Raw genomic sequence first — 18,669 nt, 5'->3', positions numbered from 1 at the left:
CGACGGTGCTCTACCGCCACCCTGCGGTCAGGGGCGAGAACTGCAACAACGTTCAGTTTAACCTTTAGATATTTAAAAAAAACAGCAATAAAAACCCATTTATAGACAATTATTAATCCTGTTCCTCTTACAAATTCCCAAATGTATATGGTGACCCGATGCCTCATGTGGTCTTCATAATTACTAAACTTTATTCCTGGCCCTTCTATTTTTCTTTTCTTTTCAGTCAGGTCAAAACAACCTCCAAAACTCTGCGTGTGACCCCTAAAGTGACACGCGTAGCTTTGCAGAAAAAGATGAAAGAAGAACAAAATGAGGAAGAAACACTGAAATAGGACCTCAGGCCAGTTATGTTCATGGACGGATGCAACAGTTTCTTTGTGTCAGATAAAATGAAGCATGTAAACAAGGTTTACAAAGGTTTAGTGAAGTAACATGTCTTTACTTTCTTTAATAACTGCAGCAGGAATTCATTTAAAAAGCTTTGTCACTAAAGTTGTGCAAAAAGTGAGTAATAATAGGTATGACGTCCTCTTATATTTAAATATTAAAATAGATTTTATTATAACTGGGTAAAATGTCTAAACTGATTTTCTGCATCAATTACACTCTAAACTGTACCATGAAACACACACATTTCATTGTAGAATATCATGAAAGGAAGACAAAGTGGTAAAAGCAGCCTCTTGATAACGTTTATTCATATATATTCAGATACTCGAGTGTTTGACTGCCACCGTCAAAAAGTGTGACTCTTCACATTTTCACCTGTCAGCATAAATAATCGCTTTCTGTCTCTCCTGAGACGGGAAACAAACCAACTAAAACAGTTACGGGTCGTTTTCAGCACCATTGAAGTACATTCTCTATATTGCATCAGGATATAAAAATATACAGATATAGTGTGTTTTTATTCATGAAAACATTCTTATTGTTCAATGGCATGAAACCAGAGAGGGAACGTCCTCATGAGGGCCGTCACATGATCCACCGTCACATGATCCACCGTCACATGATCCACCGTCACATGATCCACCGTCACCTCACGTCAGCAGATCTGAACTGTTCACTCGTCCATTCACAGCACTTTTGAACGCATCAGTAGCAGCCACACGCAGCAGAAACAGGAACAACAGCGGAGGGTCGTCCTCCCGACCACGGAACGCTCACAGTGCCACCGGCCTCCCAGGAACCCCAGAGGAGACGCGGGCGTGTCGAGGTGCAGGTGGGCGATGGAGGGGAACCGGACCAGCAGGGCCGGTGGTCTGAGAGCAGCCCCGATAGGGAAACGTGCGCACATTTCATCACACACAGTTCAAAGGGGGGGGGGGGGTGAGACAGAACACAGCGCAGGAACATCAGTCCGAAGCAGAAAAACCTCTCGGGTGGACGAGAGATGAGGAGCAGAAGGCGCATCAGGAGGGTGTTTTTGCAGTGCATAGAGAGTTATTATTGCCCTGTGCTAGTCTGCCGTGCACACACACACACACACACACACACACACGCACACACACACACACACACACACACACACACACACACACACACTGGGGTCTTGTGGATCAGGGCTAAATCCAGCCTCTCTAGCCTCCAGCCTGGTGGCTCGTGGGTCTTTGTGGGTACGTGTGTGAACCAAATACAATCAGAGGGAGGCCTGGGCACCGCCTCGCTGTCATCGCGCCGCCGTCCTCCAGGAATCCTCACATGCGCGAGGAGGTGGCGAGCTCGTAGAACAGGACATAGGCGTCGCTGCTGCGCACTTGGCTGGAGGACATTGGCGTTACTCTAGAGGGAGAGAGGTGAGGGGCCGATGAGAGAGGGCAGGTTTTTACGGCTGATATCAACAGATGTGAGAGGCTCTCTGCTCTGTCAGGAGCTCCAGCAGGAGCAGGTGAGCTCTCACGACCGGCCCAAGGTCACGAGCTTCTGCCTGGACTCAGATTCTGTGACGGAGATGATGATGAAGGTACCTGGAGTCATTAAAGGTGTACCATTCTCCCGAGCTGGGGTTGCGACAGTAAGCTGTGTAGTGGCCCCCCATCGTGGTGCCTGAGTGGTTGGACACTGCATAAAGGTTGTAGACTGCATTTGCTGCAACGAGAGACAAAGAGAAATGAGGGAAATCCAGGAGCAGGTCCTCCAGGCCGGGCCCATCTGCCCCCCCCTTACTGCTGTTCTCAGGAGAAAACTCCCGCAGGTCCAGGTCCTTCATGGGGAAGTTAACAAAGGTGGACAGTTTGCTGGTTCGCCGTGCTTCAGAGAAACGCTTCAGGTCTGGACGGGACTGAGTCAAGGAACATCTGCCAGGAACATCTGTGCACGTCTGTGCACGTCTGTGCACGTCTGTGCACATCTGCGCACGTCTGTGCACGTCTGTGCACGTCTGTGCAACGCTTCACAGCCCTGCTGGCTCAGAGAAGGATACGCAGCACTAAGATCCTGGGGAACTTCTGGATCATGAACTTCTTCGTGCATCTCCTCCGGGCTTTGCATCTGTAACACGTCTGCGAGAACACGAGTGTGAGTGCAGCAGCCAGGAGAAAAGAGGCCCGACACCCCCCCGACCCCCCCCCGACCCCCCCCCCGACCCCCCCCCCGACCCCCCCCGACACCCCCCCGATGTCCCCCCGACCCCCCCCCGACCCCCCCCCGACCCCCCCCCGACGTCCCTCCAACACCCCCCAACACCCCCGGTGCTGCCTACCGGCTTCTCGTCGCCGTCCAGAATGTCTTCTTTGGTAAAGAGCCGCATGCAGTCCATCAGACTCACCTCACCGTAGCCCTTCTGAGCAGACATGGAGGCAGACACACACACACACACACACACAACACACACACACACACACACAGACACACACACACACACACACACACACAGACAGACACACACACACACACACACACAGACACACACACACACACACAGACACACACACACACAACACACACACACACACACACACACACACACACACACACACACACACAGCCACACACACACACACACAGACACACACACACACACAGGAGAAACAGGAAGGGAAATGAAGAGCTGGTGGTTAGTGTGGCTCCTCATCATCCCTGAGACCTGCTGAGGGCCAGACGTGCGCTGACCTTCACTCACGTGCGCGCTCACCTTGGCGATGGGGAGCGACAGATCCCAAAAGGGGTCGAACACGGTGGAGCAGAAGCCGCAGTGGCTGCAGGTCAGCGAGCTCTTCAGCTGCCCAACAAATAAGTCTGGAGGACAGCAGCTTCCATTATCCACCCAGGAACAGACCATAATAACACACGGGGGGGGGGGGCACTTACCCACGATTTTACTGTCTTCTCTTTCTAAATATTTACTCCACATCTTCTTTCCTTTCTCTTCATCCCTAAAGCAAACAGAGGGAGCCTTAGATGGAAGAGCCGGCCAGGGTTGATCCTCTGTGAGGGTCAGGTTAGGTTAGGTCAGGTTAGGTTAACCCTAACCTAACCTAACCTGACCTAACCCTAACCCTCACGCTACTCACGGGAGGTGGTCCAAGTCCTCGACGCTCCCCCTGGGCCTGACGGTGACCCTGTTGACCTCGTTGTGCAGCCCGTCCAGCAGGAAGCGCAGGAACTCCTGAGCGTCCTGTTGGCTGTGAAGCAGACGGGCTCTCAGAACCTCTCAGAACCTCTCAGAACCTCTCAGAACCTCCACACGTTTCCTGACCCGATCTCCGTGACGGCAGCTTACTTGTAACCCACGAATCTGGGAGCGTAGCGCTGGATCTGCGTCTTGAACTCGGACGGGCTGACGGCCTCGCTGCTGGACGCCGCCCACATGGTCTGGATCAGCTTGGCGAACTCTAGCAGCAACAGAACGGGAGGTGAACTGTGGTTTGGAGCCCCTGGAGCCCCCTGGAGCCCCCCTGGAGCCCCCCTGGATCCCCCCGGAGCCCCCTGGAGCCCTTGGACCCCCCCTGGACCCCCCCGGAGCCCCCTCACCTTCCATGAGCGCGGTGTTGGTGCGGCTGGTGGTGCTAAGGTCTCGGCGGTGCAGGCTGTGCAGGCAGTAATCTCGCAGGCTGTGAGTGTTGCTGAGACACTGGAGGATGCTGTTCATGAAGCACTGCAGGAGACACACACCGTCCGGTCACAGCAGGAACCGGTGCCACACACACAACTCCGGGAACCCTGTCTCCACTTGTTGCCTGGCAACTGAGTGTTCTGAAAACAGCGCTGTCCCTGGAGCAGAGGCGAGCTGCTCTAAACAGGGCGACGTTGTTTCACCCCATCGGACAAACAAACAGTTCCCAGAAAAATCTCCGGTTGCAAAACATCCAGCTTTCTGATTCCGTGTTTACGGGTCTCTTTCTGGACGTTGTGCATGTGACCACGTTGTGCACGTGACCACGTGATCATGTGACCACGTCAGGCATGTGCGGTCTGGGCGGATCAAACCAGTCTGAGAGCGAGCGACTTGTCCCCGGTCCATAAGGTCAGAGCTCTAGGATTCTGTGATTAGACGAGCAGAAACACACACACTCTCACACACACACTCACTGACACACACACACACGCTCTCACGCTCTCACACACACACTCACTGACACACACACACACACACACACACACGCTCTCACGGCTGCTGGACTCACCGTGTTTCCCAGGTTTTTCAGACCCACCAGGCCCTGGGCGCTCTTTGAATTCTGAAAAATAAGAGGAGAAATCGTGATGAGTTGATCCACTCAGACATTTGGAAGCTGTTTACAGGTGTGTGTGAAGACCGGCCCATCGGCGCCGTATAAGAGGAGGAGCCAACCCTCCCTGAACTGCTAACGAGCAGTTCGAATACAGACGATCTGCTGACAACCATGTGATCTTTCTCCACAGTGGATGTGTCTGTCTGGGGACGACTGGGCTCCTCTGGCCTTCAGAGGAGCCCAGTCGTCATCAGACGCACCAGTTGGTCTCCTAGCAACCGCTCCCACATCCTGATAACGTGGGATGGCGGCACCGTGAGGAGGCTTAACAACGCCGTCACGCTCTGAAACTGCAAAGATGCTGAAACCTGCCGACCTCGCGGAGCTAAAGATGATTACGCAAGTTGTGCGGTTACGTAAGTGCGTGGCTGGAATAGGACTCGGGATCAGACGCACAATTACACAACCTCCGCCCAACAATCAGAGATGCTGCTCCTGTGTTGTGACACAGCACCGGCTGAGGTTAGAGACCCACATCTGGGTCTGGTGAGGAGCAACACCCCCAGTTATTAACAGCAGGGAAGCGGGAGGAGATCCGAGGAATGAGGGCGGACGTAGAACTGCTAGAGAGGAGCGCCAGCTGGGCCCGTTGGAGGGCAAAGGTCACAGGTCACACACACAACGTGTGACCTGCTGCTGCCGCTGCACCAAGGACTTTGTTGCACTCTGCTGAGTAACGGCGCCACAAAAATAGCAGCTTTGCTCCTGCTGAAGCCCGTTTGTCCGCTCGCCATTGGCGGATCTGTGGGCCGGGCGGGCAGACGTCACCGCACTCGCCGGCCCTGTCTCCATAGCAACGCCGCTCTCACTTCTTTATTTATTTTTTTGGCCAGATTGAAAAGTTAGCAAAAGGACGTGGTGATGTCACGGCAACAAGATGTTGCAGTGTGTGTCTGTGTGTGTGTGTGTGTGTGCGCGCGTGTGTGTGCGTGTGTGTGTGTGTGTGTGTGTGCGTGTGTGCGTGTGTGCGCGTGTGTAACTGAATAAATGCTCCATTCATCAATGCTAGAAGCACAGAACCACTTTAGCACCTTTACTCTTCTGAGACCAGAACGGTCACAGTTAAAAACATTCCTCTGGCTGAGCCGCTTCCCAAAACTGGGAATAAGATGAGCTGGAAGGAAAACGGTCCCAGAAGAGGAGAGAACGTGTTTGCTCTGCCCCCCCCCCCCCCAGAAGACTGGCAGGTGGTTGGGTGTTGATCCTTCAGGAATGTGAAGCATGAAGCGTGACGCTCCGACAGCAGCTGATGTTTATCAGGAACAGGAACAGCAGGTCAGACCTAAAGCTCTTCAGTGGGGGTGGGGGGGTGGGGGTGGGTGGGGGGGGCACAGGACCCCCCTCCCTCTCTGGAGAGAGAGCAGCTTCTGCTGCTGGGACCTGCTCCTAACAGGGCCGCCCCAGGAAGGCTGCTGGTGTGAGGGGCAGCGACAGAACCTGCTGTTCTGACCCGCCCCCCCCCCATTGGCTGCTGGTGTGAGGGGCAGCGACAGAACCTGCTGTTCTGACCCCCCCCCCCCTCGTTGGCTGCCACCGCTCAGAGGAAGCAGAGGTGACGCTCTGCTTACACAACACACACGTTGGGCTTCATCTGATGGAGAACGGACATCACATTCTCACACTCGCACACAAACAAGTAAACAGAAGTGCAGCCTGTGGCTGCCAGGACCCCCCCCCCCCCCCCCACGGGACCACGGGACATGTGACATAATCCCTGATCACCCCAGCGGAGCGATCACAACAGAACCGTGCTGGTTCGTTACATAACAGCTCTGTTGTTGCACTTTCATGTGCTGTTCAGCCGTGAGGACGTCCCCCCCCCCCCCACACACACACCCACCACCACCCCCCCCCCACACACACACACACACACACACACACCCACCACTATCACCCCCCACCCCCACCAGCACCAGGGACGCTGTAGCAAAGCACCGAAGAATCAAACGTCCACGGGCGATATAATGAATGCTGGTGTGTGTGTGTGTGTGTGTGTGGGGGGGGGGGGTATGGGTGGTTAGATGTACAAACTTCCATCCACAAAAACAGCTGTGGGAGCACCGACCTCTGCCAGGCAGTATATGACCTATATATATATGTATATATATATGTATATATATATGTATAGTGCATACAGGTGTCATACAGCTGCTGCTGAAGGATCAAAGCCGCATCTCTGGAAGATGAAAGGAAACAGACCCATGCAGACCCCCCTAATGTGAAGGCTCTTCCCTGGCAGAGGGGGGGGGGGGCGGTGGGAGGAGCTACAACTGATGTGAGTGTGTTGCGTAACACAAACGTGGTTGTTGGCTGGACTCTGGAGCCAAAGAACACGTGCACGCGCGGGCAGCAGCAAGGTGGCGGGGCAAACCGAAGCATTCCTCCACATGTGATCGCTGGGGAAATTATAGGATGGAAAAACCCAGCGGTGAAGGGTCACCTGGGGGGTCCAGGACCGGGGGGTCAGATCAATAAAAGCTTTAAGTCCTGGACCCAGAGCTCCCGATGGGGCAGAAAACACCCGCATTTCGGTGCCTTTCCCGGTCAAATGCGAACTCACGAGCAGCCGCGGTGCGCGAGGCGGATTAACATACATAAGCGCGTTACATAAGCGCGTGCAGGAGCCCGGGTTTCCTCCTGCGACACCGGGTCCGAGCAATAACCGGGTCCGGGACCCTTCTGCTGGACAGCGGTTCTTACCCTGGCCTGGTGGATGATGAGCCCGACGAAGGTGGAGACCAGCGCGGAGCCGGACACGCTGCCCTTCCTCCGCGCGTCCGGCTTCAGGAAGGGGAAGGCGGCGGCCGGCGGCTCCTCGGGGACGGTGACCGTGTACGACTGGCGCAGGCTGGGCATGCTGCTGGGCGAGCGGCGGGGGCGGGGGACGCTGCGGCGGGGGCTTCTCTGCTGCCGCTCGGTTATTCAGCCATTCCTGGAACCTGGTCCCGGTCACGCAAACCTGCGCGTGGCCGCAGCTCCAACGCGGCTAAAGCGGCAGAAAAGCGCGCAAAGCGACGCGAGAATCTGACTGGAACCACTGGTATGGACCGGGGACGCGATCCTTCGTGCACCTTCAGCCTCTGTGATAACGCGCACGCACCGAGTCCCCGCTGAGGGGAGGCCCCGCCCCCTCCACCGCCTACGCCTGACGTCAGCGGCCGCCTCCAGGGCCGCGGCCTACGTCATAAGTCGCCCTGCTGGTGCTGCGACCCAAGGAGACTGGTGATCAGGACAACAAGCCTGCCAGCCGCCACGCGTGTAGGAGGAGAACCGGAACCGGAACCGGACCCAGATGCTGCAGCGAACACCTCCAAAATTAAATGCTCGAATCTTTAATGGTGTTCTGAACCTGGACGACTGTAGGTGGCTCCAGAAGGACCCAAATGTGGCTGGTTCACAAGCACCAACGGGCTGCTCTCTGATCTCTTTGATCTCTCTGATCTCTTTGATCCTTACACATAAATGTAGAAGAGTTGGTGGTTGTCCCACTCCTCACACCTAACCCTAACCCTAACCCTTCAGAGTGAAGTCTGTGGGGTACTACCAGTGACCTGGACCCGGGGCCGGACCAGGGCTGGTCCCAGGGCTGGTCCCAGGTCCGGACCCAGTGACCTGGACCCAGGGCCGGCCCCGGGGTGTGAGGATGCAGCTCACGTGTGTGTTCACAACAAATAGTGCGACGGACACATTCCGGGCTGAACAGGGTGAGCTGGGGAGCGGGGTCGGGGTCAGGGTCAGGGTCGGGGTTGGGGTCAGGGTTGGGGTCAGGGTTGGGGTCGGGGTCAGGGTCGGGGGCAGGGTCAGGGTCAGGGTCAGGGTCTGTTTCCTGATGTCTGACGCTAACAGGGATTTGCTGTCATAATAAATGGGACAAAGCAGCAAAATCTAGGAGGAGCCAGCCAACAGTCGCCATGGAAACAGCTCTCACTAATCTAAATGGGCCATATCAGCCTGACAGTTGACGGAGGCCTGTACCAACATTCCAGAACACTTACTGTCGGCACCGTACGGGACGTTCTTCCCCCCCAGTTAATGCTGACCGGGCTGATTTTGGAGTGTGTGTGTGGGAGAGTTCAAGAGTGTGTGTGTGGGAGATTCAGGAGTGTGTGTGTGGGAGAGTTCAGGAGTGTGTGTGTCGGAGAGTTCAGGAGTGTGTGTGAAAAGCTGAGAACACCAGGACCCAAAGATGATCACGTTTCTGGTTCATCTGGATCGGGTCGTGGCTGAATCTGAATTTAATAAAGCTGACAGATGACTGCAGTGACACGGTGAATCAGGTCAACACACGCACACACACACGCACACACACACACACACACACACACACACACACACACACACACACACTTGTGACCTCTTCCATCCTCCTCTGATCCCTCCTCTGATCCCTCCTCTGCTCCATTGATCCCAGCTAGTGCTGATCTAAAGTGGGTCAGTGGGTCCTGCATCATCGTGGTCCAGGAATACCCACTGTCACAGGCCGACCCTCATCTTGAGCTCAGTTTAGGTTGTGTAACACGTTACGTTGCTCGGCGGGGGGCTCAGGTTGCCACGGTTACGCGTCATCTACCTCCTGGACCCGCTAACATACACATCATTCAGTTGTGGTAACGACCTGCTGGGTGGCGGCTCGAGAATAATGAAGAATGAATGTAGCATTAAATCCAAAAAGAAGTGACATTTTAAGACTGTCCACCAAATAAAAGGCACATTAAAAACTCGTGGATCATTTTAATGCTGTAAAGTTAACTTGGGCAACAGCGCCCCCGTGTGGTTCAAACACCCTAACCCTAACAACTTTTCCACTGGTGGAAATGTACAACCAGCAACAATCATCCCGAGCGTCTCCTTCACCAGCGTGGGGGCCCTCAGACGCCAGGGCCACGGATCTGTTCAAATTAGAAAAACGTGTAGTCAGTGACACAACATGGTAAAGGAATCCTGAGCTGGTGTTGTGTAACCACCGTCCCAACCATACATTCGCTCTATTAATGATCTATTACTGACTAAAACAGGCTGTGGTTTAATCTCTTGGTTCAGGGGTCAAAGGTGAAGGCAGGTACCTGCTCTCCTGAGGCTCTCCTCCACCTTCTGCTGTGGTTGAGAGGAGCGTTGGTTCCTGGAGGGACGGATCAAAAGTGAGTTTCCTGTGAAACTGCGCTGGACAACTTTCTGGGAATGGCTAAAAAAGCAGAATGGCTATTTCTGGATATCATTAACTGACTAAACTGCTTCATTATTTTACTGCCATCATGACTGCAGACGTTTGGTAATGAACATGTGCGTGATAATTATTGGAATTACTATATTTGAGGCTCTTACCTGATGCTTCATGCTTCATGTTTCCCAAATCTGGGAAAATCCGCCGCTTGATCCTTGGCCTGGATGTTTATCAACCTAACTTTAACGGCTGGACGGTAAATGAAAATGCCGTTCCAGCTGCTCGCCACGTCCACGTCCACGTCCACGTCCACGTCCACGTCCAACGCACGCAAACGCGGCGCGCATCATCCGAGCACGCGCCGCCACTCTCGGATGATGACATCACGTTGGGGCTCGAATTATTGGTGCAAAATAGGCAAGAAAGGGTGAAAATGTCGGGCTGTCGGAGTGACTGCAGGGGCCCAAAGGGGTCGGGACTGCTGCTCGGAACCTTCCAGCCACAGTCTGGACCGGACAGTAACATTAAACTGAGACCGGAACAATAAGAACTCGTCCGGCCCCTCTTTTGTCCCGTGGATAGAGCCAGAGGACTCACCACCCCCCAACAGTGATGAGGGCACACACACAATACAGGCTGACATGCAGACACACAGGGGAGGCTCTTACCGCCCTGCTGGGGGAGGCCGGACCCCCGGTGCTGCCGGGCTCCCACGCCGAGGCGCTGTAGCTTCTGCTGCTGCCGCCAAAGGTCTCCAGGGTGGAGCTCCGCGAGAGGCCCTCCTGAGTGGCGCTCCGCGAGAGGCCTGAATAGGCCGGGCGGGAAGTGGAGCCGTAGGAAGTGGAGACATCGCTGGTGCGACTGCGGTAGCTCCGCAGGGCTGAAGACGAGGGGCTGGAGGAGGAGGAGGCGTCGCCGAGGCCCAGGGACGCCAAGTCTCTGCTCAGGTCGCTCTGGGAGACGGATCTTCGCCGGGACAGCGAGATGCCCGAGGCCGCCGGTGAGGAGGAGAGGTAGCTGGACGGGGCGGAGGATGAAGGGTACGAGCTGTAGCAAGCGTAGGACGCCCCCCCGCTGAGTCCCGACTCCCTGCAGCTCTTAACGGGCGTCCTGCTGAGGCTCTCGCTCCGCCGGCTGCTGCTGCTCCCGAGGATGTCGGTGCGGGGGACGGTCCGGCCACGGTCGCGGTCCGGGTCCGACAAGGTGCTGTAGTTGCGGCTGCGGGCGGTGGAGCTGCTCAGATAGTTGGAGGAGCAGTAGCCCGAGGAAGAGGTAGAGGACACGGGAGAGATGTAGGAGGACAGCCGGTCCCGCTCACCGTAGGAGCCCAGGCCCGGAGTCAGGGAGGAGCTGTAGGAGCCGTAGTGGCCGGAGTAGGAGGAGCCTGCGTAGCGCTTGGCCGTGGAGGAGAGGCGCGACATGCTAGCGCTGCTCTGTCAGCCGCCTCTGAAAGGCTGCGTGGACTGCAACCACAAGAGTAGACAAGCATTAGTCCATCAGCAAATCAATACTTAGCATAGCAGCGTCTCAATGCTAGCACGATCGGTACTGCTGCTGCTGCTACGCTACTGCTGCTACGCTACTGCTGCTGCTACGGTGCTGCTGCTACGCTACTGCTGCTACAGTGCTGCTGCTACGGTGCTGCTGCTGCTGCTGCTACGCTGCTGCTGCTACGCTGCTGCTGCTACGCTGCTGCTGCTGCTGTACTGCTGCTACGGTGCTGCTGCTACGCTACTGCTGCTGCTACGGTGCTGCTGCTACGGTGCTGCTGCTGCTACGCTGCTGCTGCTACGCTGCTGCTGCTACGCTGCTGCTGCTACAGTGCTGCTGCTACGGTGCTGCTGCTGCTACGCTACTGCTGCTACGCTACTGCTGCTGCTGCTACGCTGCTGCTGCTACGCTACTGCTGCCACGGTACTGCTGCTACGGTGCTGCTGCTACGCTGCTGCTGCTGCTACGCTACTGCTGCTACGGTACTGCTGCTACGCTGCTGCTGCTACGCTGCTGCTGCTACGGTGCTGCTGCTGCTACGGTGCTGCTGCTGCTACGCTACTGCTGCTACGGTACTGCTGCTACGGTGCTGCTGCTACGCTGCTGCTGCTACGGTGCTGCTGCTACGGTGCTGCTGCTATGGTGCTGCTGCTACGGTGCTGCTACGCTGCCACTGCTACGGTGCCGCTGCTACGCTGCTGCTGCTACGCTGCTGCTGCTACGCTGCTGCTGCTACGGTGCTGCTGCTGCTACGGTGCTGCTGCTACGGTGCTGCTGCTACGGTGCTGCTGCTACGGTGCTGCTGCTACGCTACTGCTGCTACGCTGCTGCTGCTACGGTGCTGCTGCTACGGTGCTGCTACGCTACTGCTGCTACGCTACTGCTGCTTCAACCCTCACAAATCCACCAAAAGCCTTTCAACGTTAGACAATACTGGCTTTAAGGGAGCATGTTTTGTTGTGCGTGACACAATAAAGCTGTCTGATGCTAAAGCCTCCCTCAGAACCCCACAGAAAGCCTCCTGCAGTAGCGCCCATCAGCTCGTGTTGAGCTTTAAATGCTGCTCACGGCTCCAGCAGCTACAAATTGGAACATCAAGTGGGAAAAGAGGCATAGAAGAAGAAATGTGGCGGATGAGTTCCCTGGGCTGCTGCCAGGTGGTGCAGAGGCTCAGCAGCCTCTGAATAAATAAAAGAGCTGCTGATGCTCGTCTGGGCCGGCTTCATTTACAGTACAGCTGATGTCTGTGATCTGCCCCTCAACCTTTCCTCTTTTCCTGCCCCCCCCCCCCCTTCCGGGGACACGGCTTTGCCCCTAACTGTCATTTCTCCTCGGTAATTTCCCCTCTTCCGGGTCTCTATGGCTTCCTCCCCCAGCATCTTCCTCGCTGTGACCACAGAGCGATCAATAATTCAGAGTATGGATCTGGAGCTGCAGGCGGGCGGGCCGCCCCAGAGCCCCGCCCCCAGAGCCCCGCCCCCAGAGCCCCGCCCCCAGAGCCCCACCAGGCCCAGCGTTGCCCCCCGGCTCCCCTCGCTGCCTCCTGCCCTCCTCCAGAGGGGGGACCACCACAGAGAGCAGGACTGATAAGAAAAAAGCAACTATACACTTTGCTTCAGTGTCGCCATGGAAACAACAGCACACACACTAGCATGTGCTCTCTGGCTACGCTGCATTTAGGCCTCCCCTGAGGTGCTGTTAACCAGCAGTTGTCATGGTTACCACAGCAACAAGCTCCGTCTGTTTGCCCTGACAAAATACAACCTGATTTAAAAGTAGCAGAAGGGCCGATTCAGAGCGGAACTACGGGTTAACCAGGCTGCTAGTCACCGCTGAGACCAGGGAACTAAGGGTTAACCAGGCTGCTAGTCACTGCTGAGACCAGGGAACTAAGGGTTAACCAGGCTGCTAGTCACCGCTGAGACCAGGGAACTACGGGTTAACCAGGCTGCTAGTCACCGCTGAGACCAGGGAACTACGGGTTAACCAGGCTGCTAGTCACCGCTGAGACCAGGGAACTACGGGTTAATCAGGCTGCTAGTCACCGCTGAGACCAGGGAACTACGGGTTAATCAGGCTGCTAGTCACCGCTGAGACCAGGGAACTACGGGTTAATCAGGCTGCTAGTCACCGCTGAGACCAGGGAACTAAGGGTTAATCAGGCTGCTAGTCACCGCTGAGACCAGGGAACTAAGGGTTAACCAGGCTGCTAGTCACCGCCGAGACCAGGGAACTAAGGGTTAACCAGGCTGCTAGTCACCGCTGAGACCAGGGAACTAAGGGTTAACCAGGCTGCTAGTCACCACCGAGACCAGGGAACTAAGGGTTAACCAGGCTGCTAGTCACCGCTGAGACCAGGATACTGCGGGTTAACCAGGCTGCTAGTCACCGCTGAGACCAGGGAACTACGGGTTAACCAGGCTGCTAGTCACCGCCGAGACCAGGGAACTAAGGGTTAACCAGGCTGCTAGTCACCGCTGAGACCAGGGAACTACGGGTTAACCAGGCTGCTAGTCACCGCTGAGACCAGGGAACTAAGGGTTAACCAGGCTGCTAGTCACCGCCGAGACCAGGGAACTACGGGTTAACCAGGCTGCTAGTCACCGCTGAGACCAGGGAACTAAGGGTTAACCAGGCTGCTAGTCACCGCCGAGACCAGGGAACTACGGGTTAACCAGGCTGCTAGTCACCGCCGAGACCAGGGAACTACGGGTTAACCAGGCTGCTAGTCACCGTCTACAGGGCCCCGCTTCACACCGCGGATCACAGGAGCCCTAAACAGGTTCAACACGCCCAAAGTTGGTCTCATTACATGTTGTTACGGGGAGGGGGGGCAAAGCAGCCCCCAGCGGGTCCACCTCCAGCCCACTGGCCCCCAGCGGGTCCATCTCTAGCCCTCTGGCCCCCAGCGGGTCCACCTCCAGCCCACTGGCCCCCAGCGGGTCCATCTCTAGCCCTCTGGCCCCCAGCGGGTCCATCTCCAGCCCTGTGGCCCCCAGCGGGTCCACCTCCAGCCCACTGGCCCCCAGCGGGTCCATCTCCAGCCCTGTGGCCCCCAGCGGGTCCATCTCCAGCCCACTGGCCACCAGCGGGTCCATCTCCAGCCCTGTGGCCCCCCTGTGGCCCCCAGCGGGCCCATCTCCAGCCCACTGGCCCCCAGCGGGTCCATCTCCAGCCCTGTGGCCCCCAGTGGGTCCATCTCTAGCCCTGTGGCCCCCAGCGGGCCCATCTCCAGCCCACTGGCCCCCAGCGGGTCCATCTCCAGCCCTGTGGCCCCCAGTGGGTCCATCTCTAGCCCTGTGGCCCCCAGCGGGTCCATCTCCAGCCCTGTGGCCCCCAGCGGGTCCATCTCCAGCCCTGTGGCCCCCCTGTGGCCCCCAGCGGGCCCATCTCCAGCCCTGTGGCCCCCAGGTCTCCTCTGAGACAGCAACAATCACTGACTGATCTTAAATCCTGATTGCAGGTTAATGATTTCAGGAGTTAATGTGGAGACTGTGGGATTTATCAGCAGACACCCCAGCTATGAATAGTTGTACTCAGTGTTCCTGGAAGCTAAAAATACCTCAAAATATGACACTGATGCCCCCCCCCCAATACCCACTACCCCCCCCCCCCCCCCCCCCCCGTCCTAATAGCTCGATGTGCTGCAGCCTCCACTGGCCACAGGTCTGAGCAACATTCAGCTCCTCTGTCTACGGGAGAAGAGGAGGAGGACTCGCTCCCGAAGCATTCAGGGGGAACCCGGAGCCACAGAGGAAGCAGCATCTGTTAGCATCTGTTAGCATGTGTTAGCATGTGTTAGCATGTGTTAGCATGTGTTGGTGAGCGGCTATAGAAGCAGCAGTGGCCCCGTCGGCTGCGTCAGTACCACATGTTTCCATAGGCTACCTGCTGGATCCCTGGCTGGTCTGTCAGTCCAGTCTGGGGCAGCTCATCCTACTGTTGCCCCCCCACGGGGCAGGCACTCAGCGACGACGCCTGCAGGGACACACATGTAGTCACCGAACCTTAACGTCTGCTTTACAGGTCAATCTGCTGCAGAGGCTGCGCCAAAGATCTTCTACCATGATCCACAAATATCACCTGATGGGATGTCCCAGCAGAAAGTATTCCCGAGGCAAAGAAAATTCCCAAAATGATGTCGTCCTGCTTCTACAGAGGGGGACTGGGAGAGTAAAGGGAGGTGGCGGGGGCTTAGGTTGGTCTGAAGGGGCTCTCCCGGCTGTTCCGGGTGCTCGGGCCAATGGACGGGAGGCACAGGGAGCCACTGGGGGGGTGCAGCAGCCAGTGTGAGGCGATAGCAGGAGCAGAGGGATCCAGAATGCCTCAGCTCCAGTTACAGAGCGGTAAATATAGCGTCACCTCTGACCTCTGCAGGTCACCTAACACTCCGTGGAATTCCGGCGAGCTCTTAGAGGAGCAGCGAGCAGGCTTGCGCACCAGCAGCTGCTGGGCCACCGGCGACACCACGTTACTGGGAGCAGCAGCCAGGTCCAGGAGCAGCTTCGAGCGTAACCGATCCGCTCCACTATCACTGCCGCACGGATCGGGTGCCGGAGACACCGGATCCAGCACGGCCGTGCCCGCCTCTGCTCTGCTTCGCACTTCCACAGAGCAAACTGGAATTTCTCATCCCTCTGTGGTTTTTCAAGCTCCAGGACTTGAGCCTGTGAAAGACCTGAATCATAACGCATCCAGTCAGATCATCGGCCGTTTGCCCCAGGGAAGGGCAGAGGTAGCCCCGGGCGGAGGCCGCTGTGCGGGGCACCGCCACCGGGGGAGGGGCCACCCTGGCACGCCCGCCGGGCCGATGGCCTGGACGCCACCGAGAGGCTGTTCGCTGCGCGCGTGCGCGTTCCCCACGTGATCAGACCGGTCGGACCCCCGGAGGGCTGCCGGCTAATGGCAGCGGTGCAGGAGCCTGCAGAGGGTCCACGAAGGGGGCTGAGAGAAGGCGGACGCTGGGGAAACTTAGCGCCCACCATGTCGCATAACCGAGTGAAGTGCTGGCTGGTTAGGTGGGTGGTTAGGTACCTGGCTAGGTACCTGGCTGGGTGAGTGGCTGGGTGAGTGGCTGGCTAGGTGAGTGGCTGGCTAGGTAGCTGGCTGGCTGGCTGGGTGAGTGGCTGGCTAGGTAGCTGGCTAGGTACCTGGCTAGGTGAGTGGCTGGCTAGGTAGCTGGCTAGGTACCTGGCTAGGTGAGTGGCTGGCTAGGTAGCTGGCTGGCTGGCTAGGTGGCTAGGTAGCTGGCTGGGTGAGTGGCTGGCTAGGTGGCTAGGTAGCTGGCTGGGTGAGTGGCTGGCTAGGTGGCTAGGTAGCTGGCTAGGTAGCTGGCTAGGTGGCTAGGTAGGTGGCTAGGTAGCTGGCTAGGTATCTGGCTAGGTAGGTGGCTAGGTGGCTGGCTAGGTGGCTGGCTAGGTGGCTAGGTAGCTGGCTAGGTGGCTAGGTAGCTGGCTAGGTGGCTAGGTAGCTGGCTAGGTGGCTCCCTCAGGCTGGTGCGGACGGGACTACTGCGCCACACCGACTCAGTGTCATCTCAAGTGTCTCACAGAAACATCATATTCTATTATTACCGACTGTATTTCACATTTGAATTTTAGGGTGCGACATCTCAGATTGCCCGACAAAATATTAACTTTTTGGGGTCCAGAACCCACAAGGCTCGCGCGTTTAAATAATAACAATAGCAAGACTGGTAGAGTTTAATAAATTAGTCTCTTGTCCTTTTGTTCTAAGAATGCCACCGAGATTTGAGAAGTTTAAGTGAGGTTGCAGTCGCCGAATAATGCACTCACCTCACGGTTGTGGCTCATCCGAACGGACACGGAGACGCCCCCAAAAGTATCTTTGCGGCTGGTTTCAGCTGTTTTTTAGAGCGCAACATAAACTGCGGCGGACGAGGAGCCGTCACGGATGGAGAGTCCTGCAGCTCTTGGGCTGTTTGGGTGAAGAAATCCCGGTTAATGGAGCGCAGCTCCCGCCGCGGAGCAGTCGGACTCTCCGGCCATCATCTAACGGTTCTTCTCGCTTTAAGAGTGACGTCAGTCCGGCGAAGAAGCTGCTCTCTGATTGGTCGGTGCCTCCGCGCGAGCGTCATCCAGCCGAGGCGGGACCCCGCCCCCTACACCGTCGCCATGGCAATGGACGTAAACACAGAGAGTTCCTTCATTAAGAAACAAAAGGGAAAAACTGAAGAATCAACACGTTTCTCACTTGTTATAATTCTTTAATTAGCGTCTAAATGGACGTAGGTAAAGGACAAATGCACTAAAATAGAATGTTTAAACTATTTCTAGTTTAAACAAACCTTTTAATAATTCTCAGATTAAATGAGTATATATGAAATTAAGGGGTCTCCTCATAAATCATGGCTGAGAGTGATTCCTGGAGGAAACAAGCACGTCACTAAGGAGCCACAGTCGTTTATTCACCGTCCAATGACATCATCACTGCCATCTATCCAATAAACACACCAGTCTTACTTCAGGTTATTAAAATGCATTTTCTATTACTTTCCACTGATTATAAAGAGTTAAGTGTGGCATATTTTATTTCAAAAACTACTTGTGTGTAAGCCTTAAACCACAGTCTGTAATAACATTGAACCTTTTGCCATTTTTAGGAGTTTTCAGAGTAGTTGCACGTGTTCTATTCAACATCCTCCAGCGTCGCATGTTGCATATTTAAGCAATGAAGGTGTTTAAACTCTGCATTATTAACAGGTGATACCTGAAAACAAGAAATTTAAACCATCATCATGTACTGATGGATTTTAGGACTAAGTAATTACTAAGTGTGTGCCCCAAAAATGCCCCAATACGCCTGCTTGACATGATTAAACATCCGATTTAACTGAAGCTTAAATCTCCACAGTGTCTCCCAGAACGTTGCTTCAGGGGTGAGCAGACAGGGGAACCCACCATTTGGTTGGTGGTTATTTTCACAGGAATGATCACAGTGGCCGTTTTCAATACTGTCAATAAAATAACACAATTCATTTATGACATAACAAACACCATAATGCTTTCTTCCATAAATATGCATCAAATAAAAGAACAATATGCTAAGGAAATGCAATAAATTAATAAATAACACCCCATAATAACATTTTCACTGCAAACGTGGTGCTAATAATAGGGACGGGTTTATTTGGTGCCAGCGGTGCTGCTGGTTTCTATGGCTGTGATTCATGCTCGTCCACGCTAAAGCAGCGCTAGCGGGAGGAAAGGGGCGATCCCTCCATCACAACGTCCATTATATTCAAGTATAGTGGTTAAAAGTGGT

At 55.6% G+C, this 18,669-nt stretch overlaps 2 protein-coding genes and 2 long non-coding RNA genes across 9 annotated transcripts; 1 reads left to right on the top strand and 3 right to left on the bottom strand.

Moving 5' to 3' along the window:
• Nucleotides 1-681: 681 nt before the first annotated feature.
• Nucleotides 682-17,526, bottom strand: LOC130534954 (ubiquitin carboxyl-terminal hydrolase 2-like). 6 transcript variants are annotated; one of them, XM_057049678.1, is made up of 14 exons: nt 17,181-17,526; nt 15,274-15,363; nt 10,563-11,357; nt 4,629-4,679; nt 3,976-4,099; nt 3,725-3,836; nt 3,516-3,626; nt 3,313-3,377; nt 3,137-3,240; nt 2,705-2,782; nt 2,426-2,504; nt 2,170-2,274; nt 1,971-2,091; nt 682-1,785 (listed from the first exon to the last, which is right to left on the bottom strand). In XM_057049678.1, the coding sequence occupies exons 3-14, from the start codon at nt 11,313-11,315 to the stop codon at nt 1,701-1,703; spliced, it is 1,788 nt and encodes a 595-aa protein (XP_056905658.1). In that variant the 5' UTR covers nt 11,316-11,357; nt 15,274-15,363; nt 17,181-17,526; the 3' UTR covers nt 682-1,700. The 6 variants fall into 6 exon arrangements, with proteins under 6 accessions (XP_056905658.1, XP_056905655.1, XP_056905656.1 ...); XM_057049675.1 differs by having other exon boundaries at nt 2,705-2,785; nt 17,181-17,516; XM_057049676.1 differs by lacking the exon at nt 17,181-17,526 and adding an exon at nt 15,469-15,556 and having other exon boundaries at nt 2,705-2,785.
• Nucleotides 9,453-10,556, bottom strand: LOC130534965 (uncharacterized). Its single transcript, XR_008953004.1, has 2 exons — nt 9,797-10,556; nt 9,453-9,622 (listed from the first exon to the last, which is right to left on the bottom strand). It is a non-coding gene; the product is annotated as an uncharacterized LOC130534965 (long non-coding RNA).
• On the bottom strand, nt 12,897-14,831 carry LOC130534964 (translation initiation factor IF-2-like; the record flags this gene model as incomplete). Its single annotated transcript, XM_057049697.1, has 1 exon — nt 12,897-14,831. A coding segment is annotated over one exon (672 nt), but the record flags the coding sequence as incomplete, so codon positions are not given.
• Nucleotides 15,551-18,128, top strand: LOC130534967 (uncharacterized). Its single transcript, XR_008953006.1, has 2 exons — nt 15,551-16,755; nt 16,832-18,128. It is a non-coding gene; the product is annotated as an uncharacterized LOC130534967 (long non-coding RNA).
• Nucleotides 18,129-18,669: the final 541 nt, after the last annotated feature.

Source organism: Takifugu flavidus, chromosome 12, assembly GCF_003711565.1.
Source record: "Takifugu flavidus isolate HTHZ2018 chromosome 12, ASM371156v2, whole genome shotgun sequence".
NCBI lineage: Eukaryota > Metazoa > Chordata > Actinopteri > Tetraodontiformes > Tetraodontidae > Takifugu > Takifugu flavidus.
This window is presented reverse-complemented; position numbering and strand designations above follow the sequence as displayed.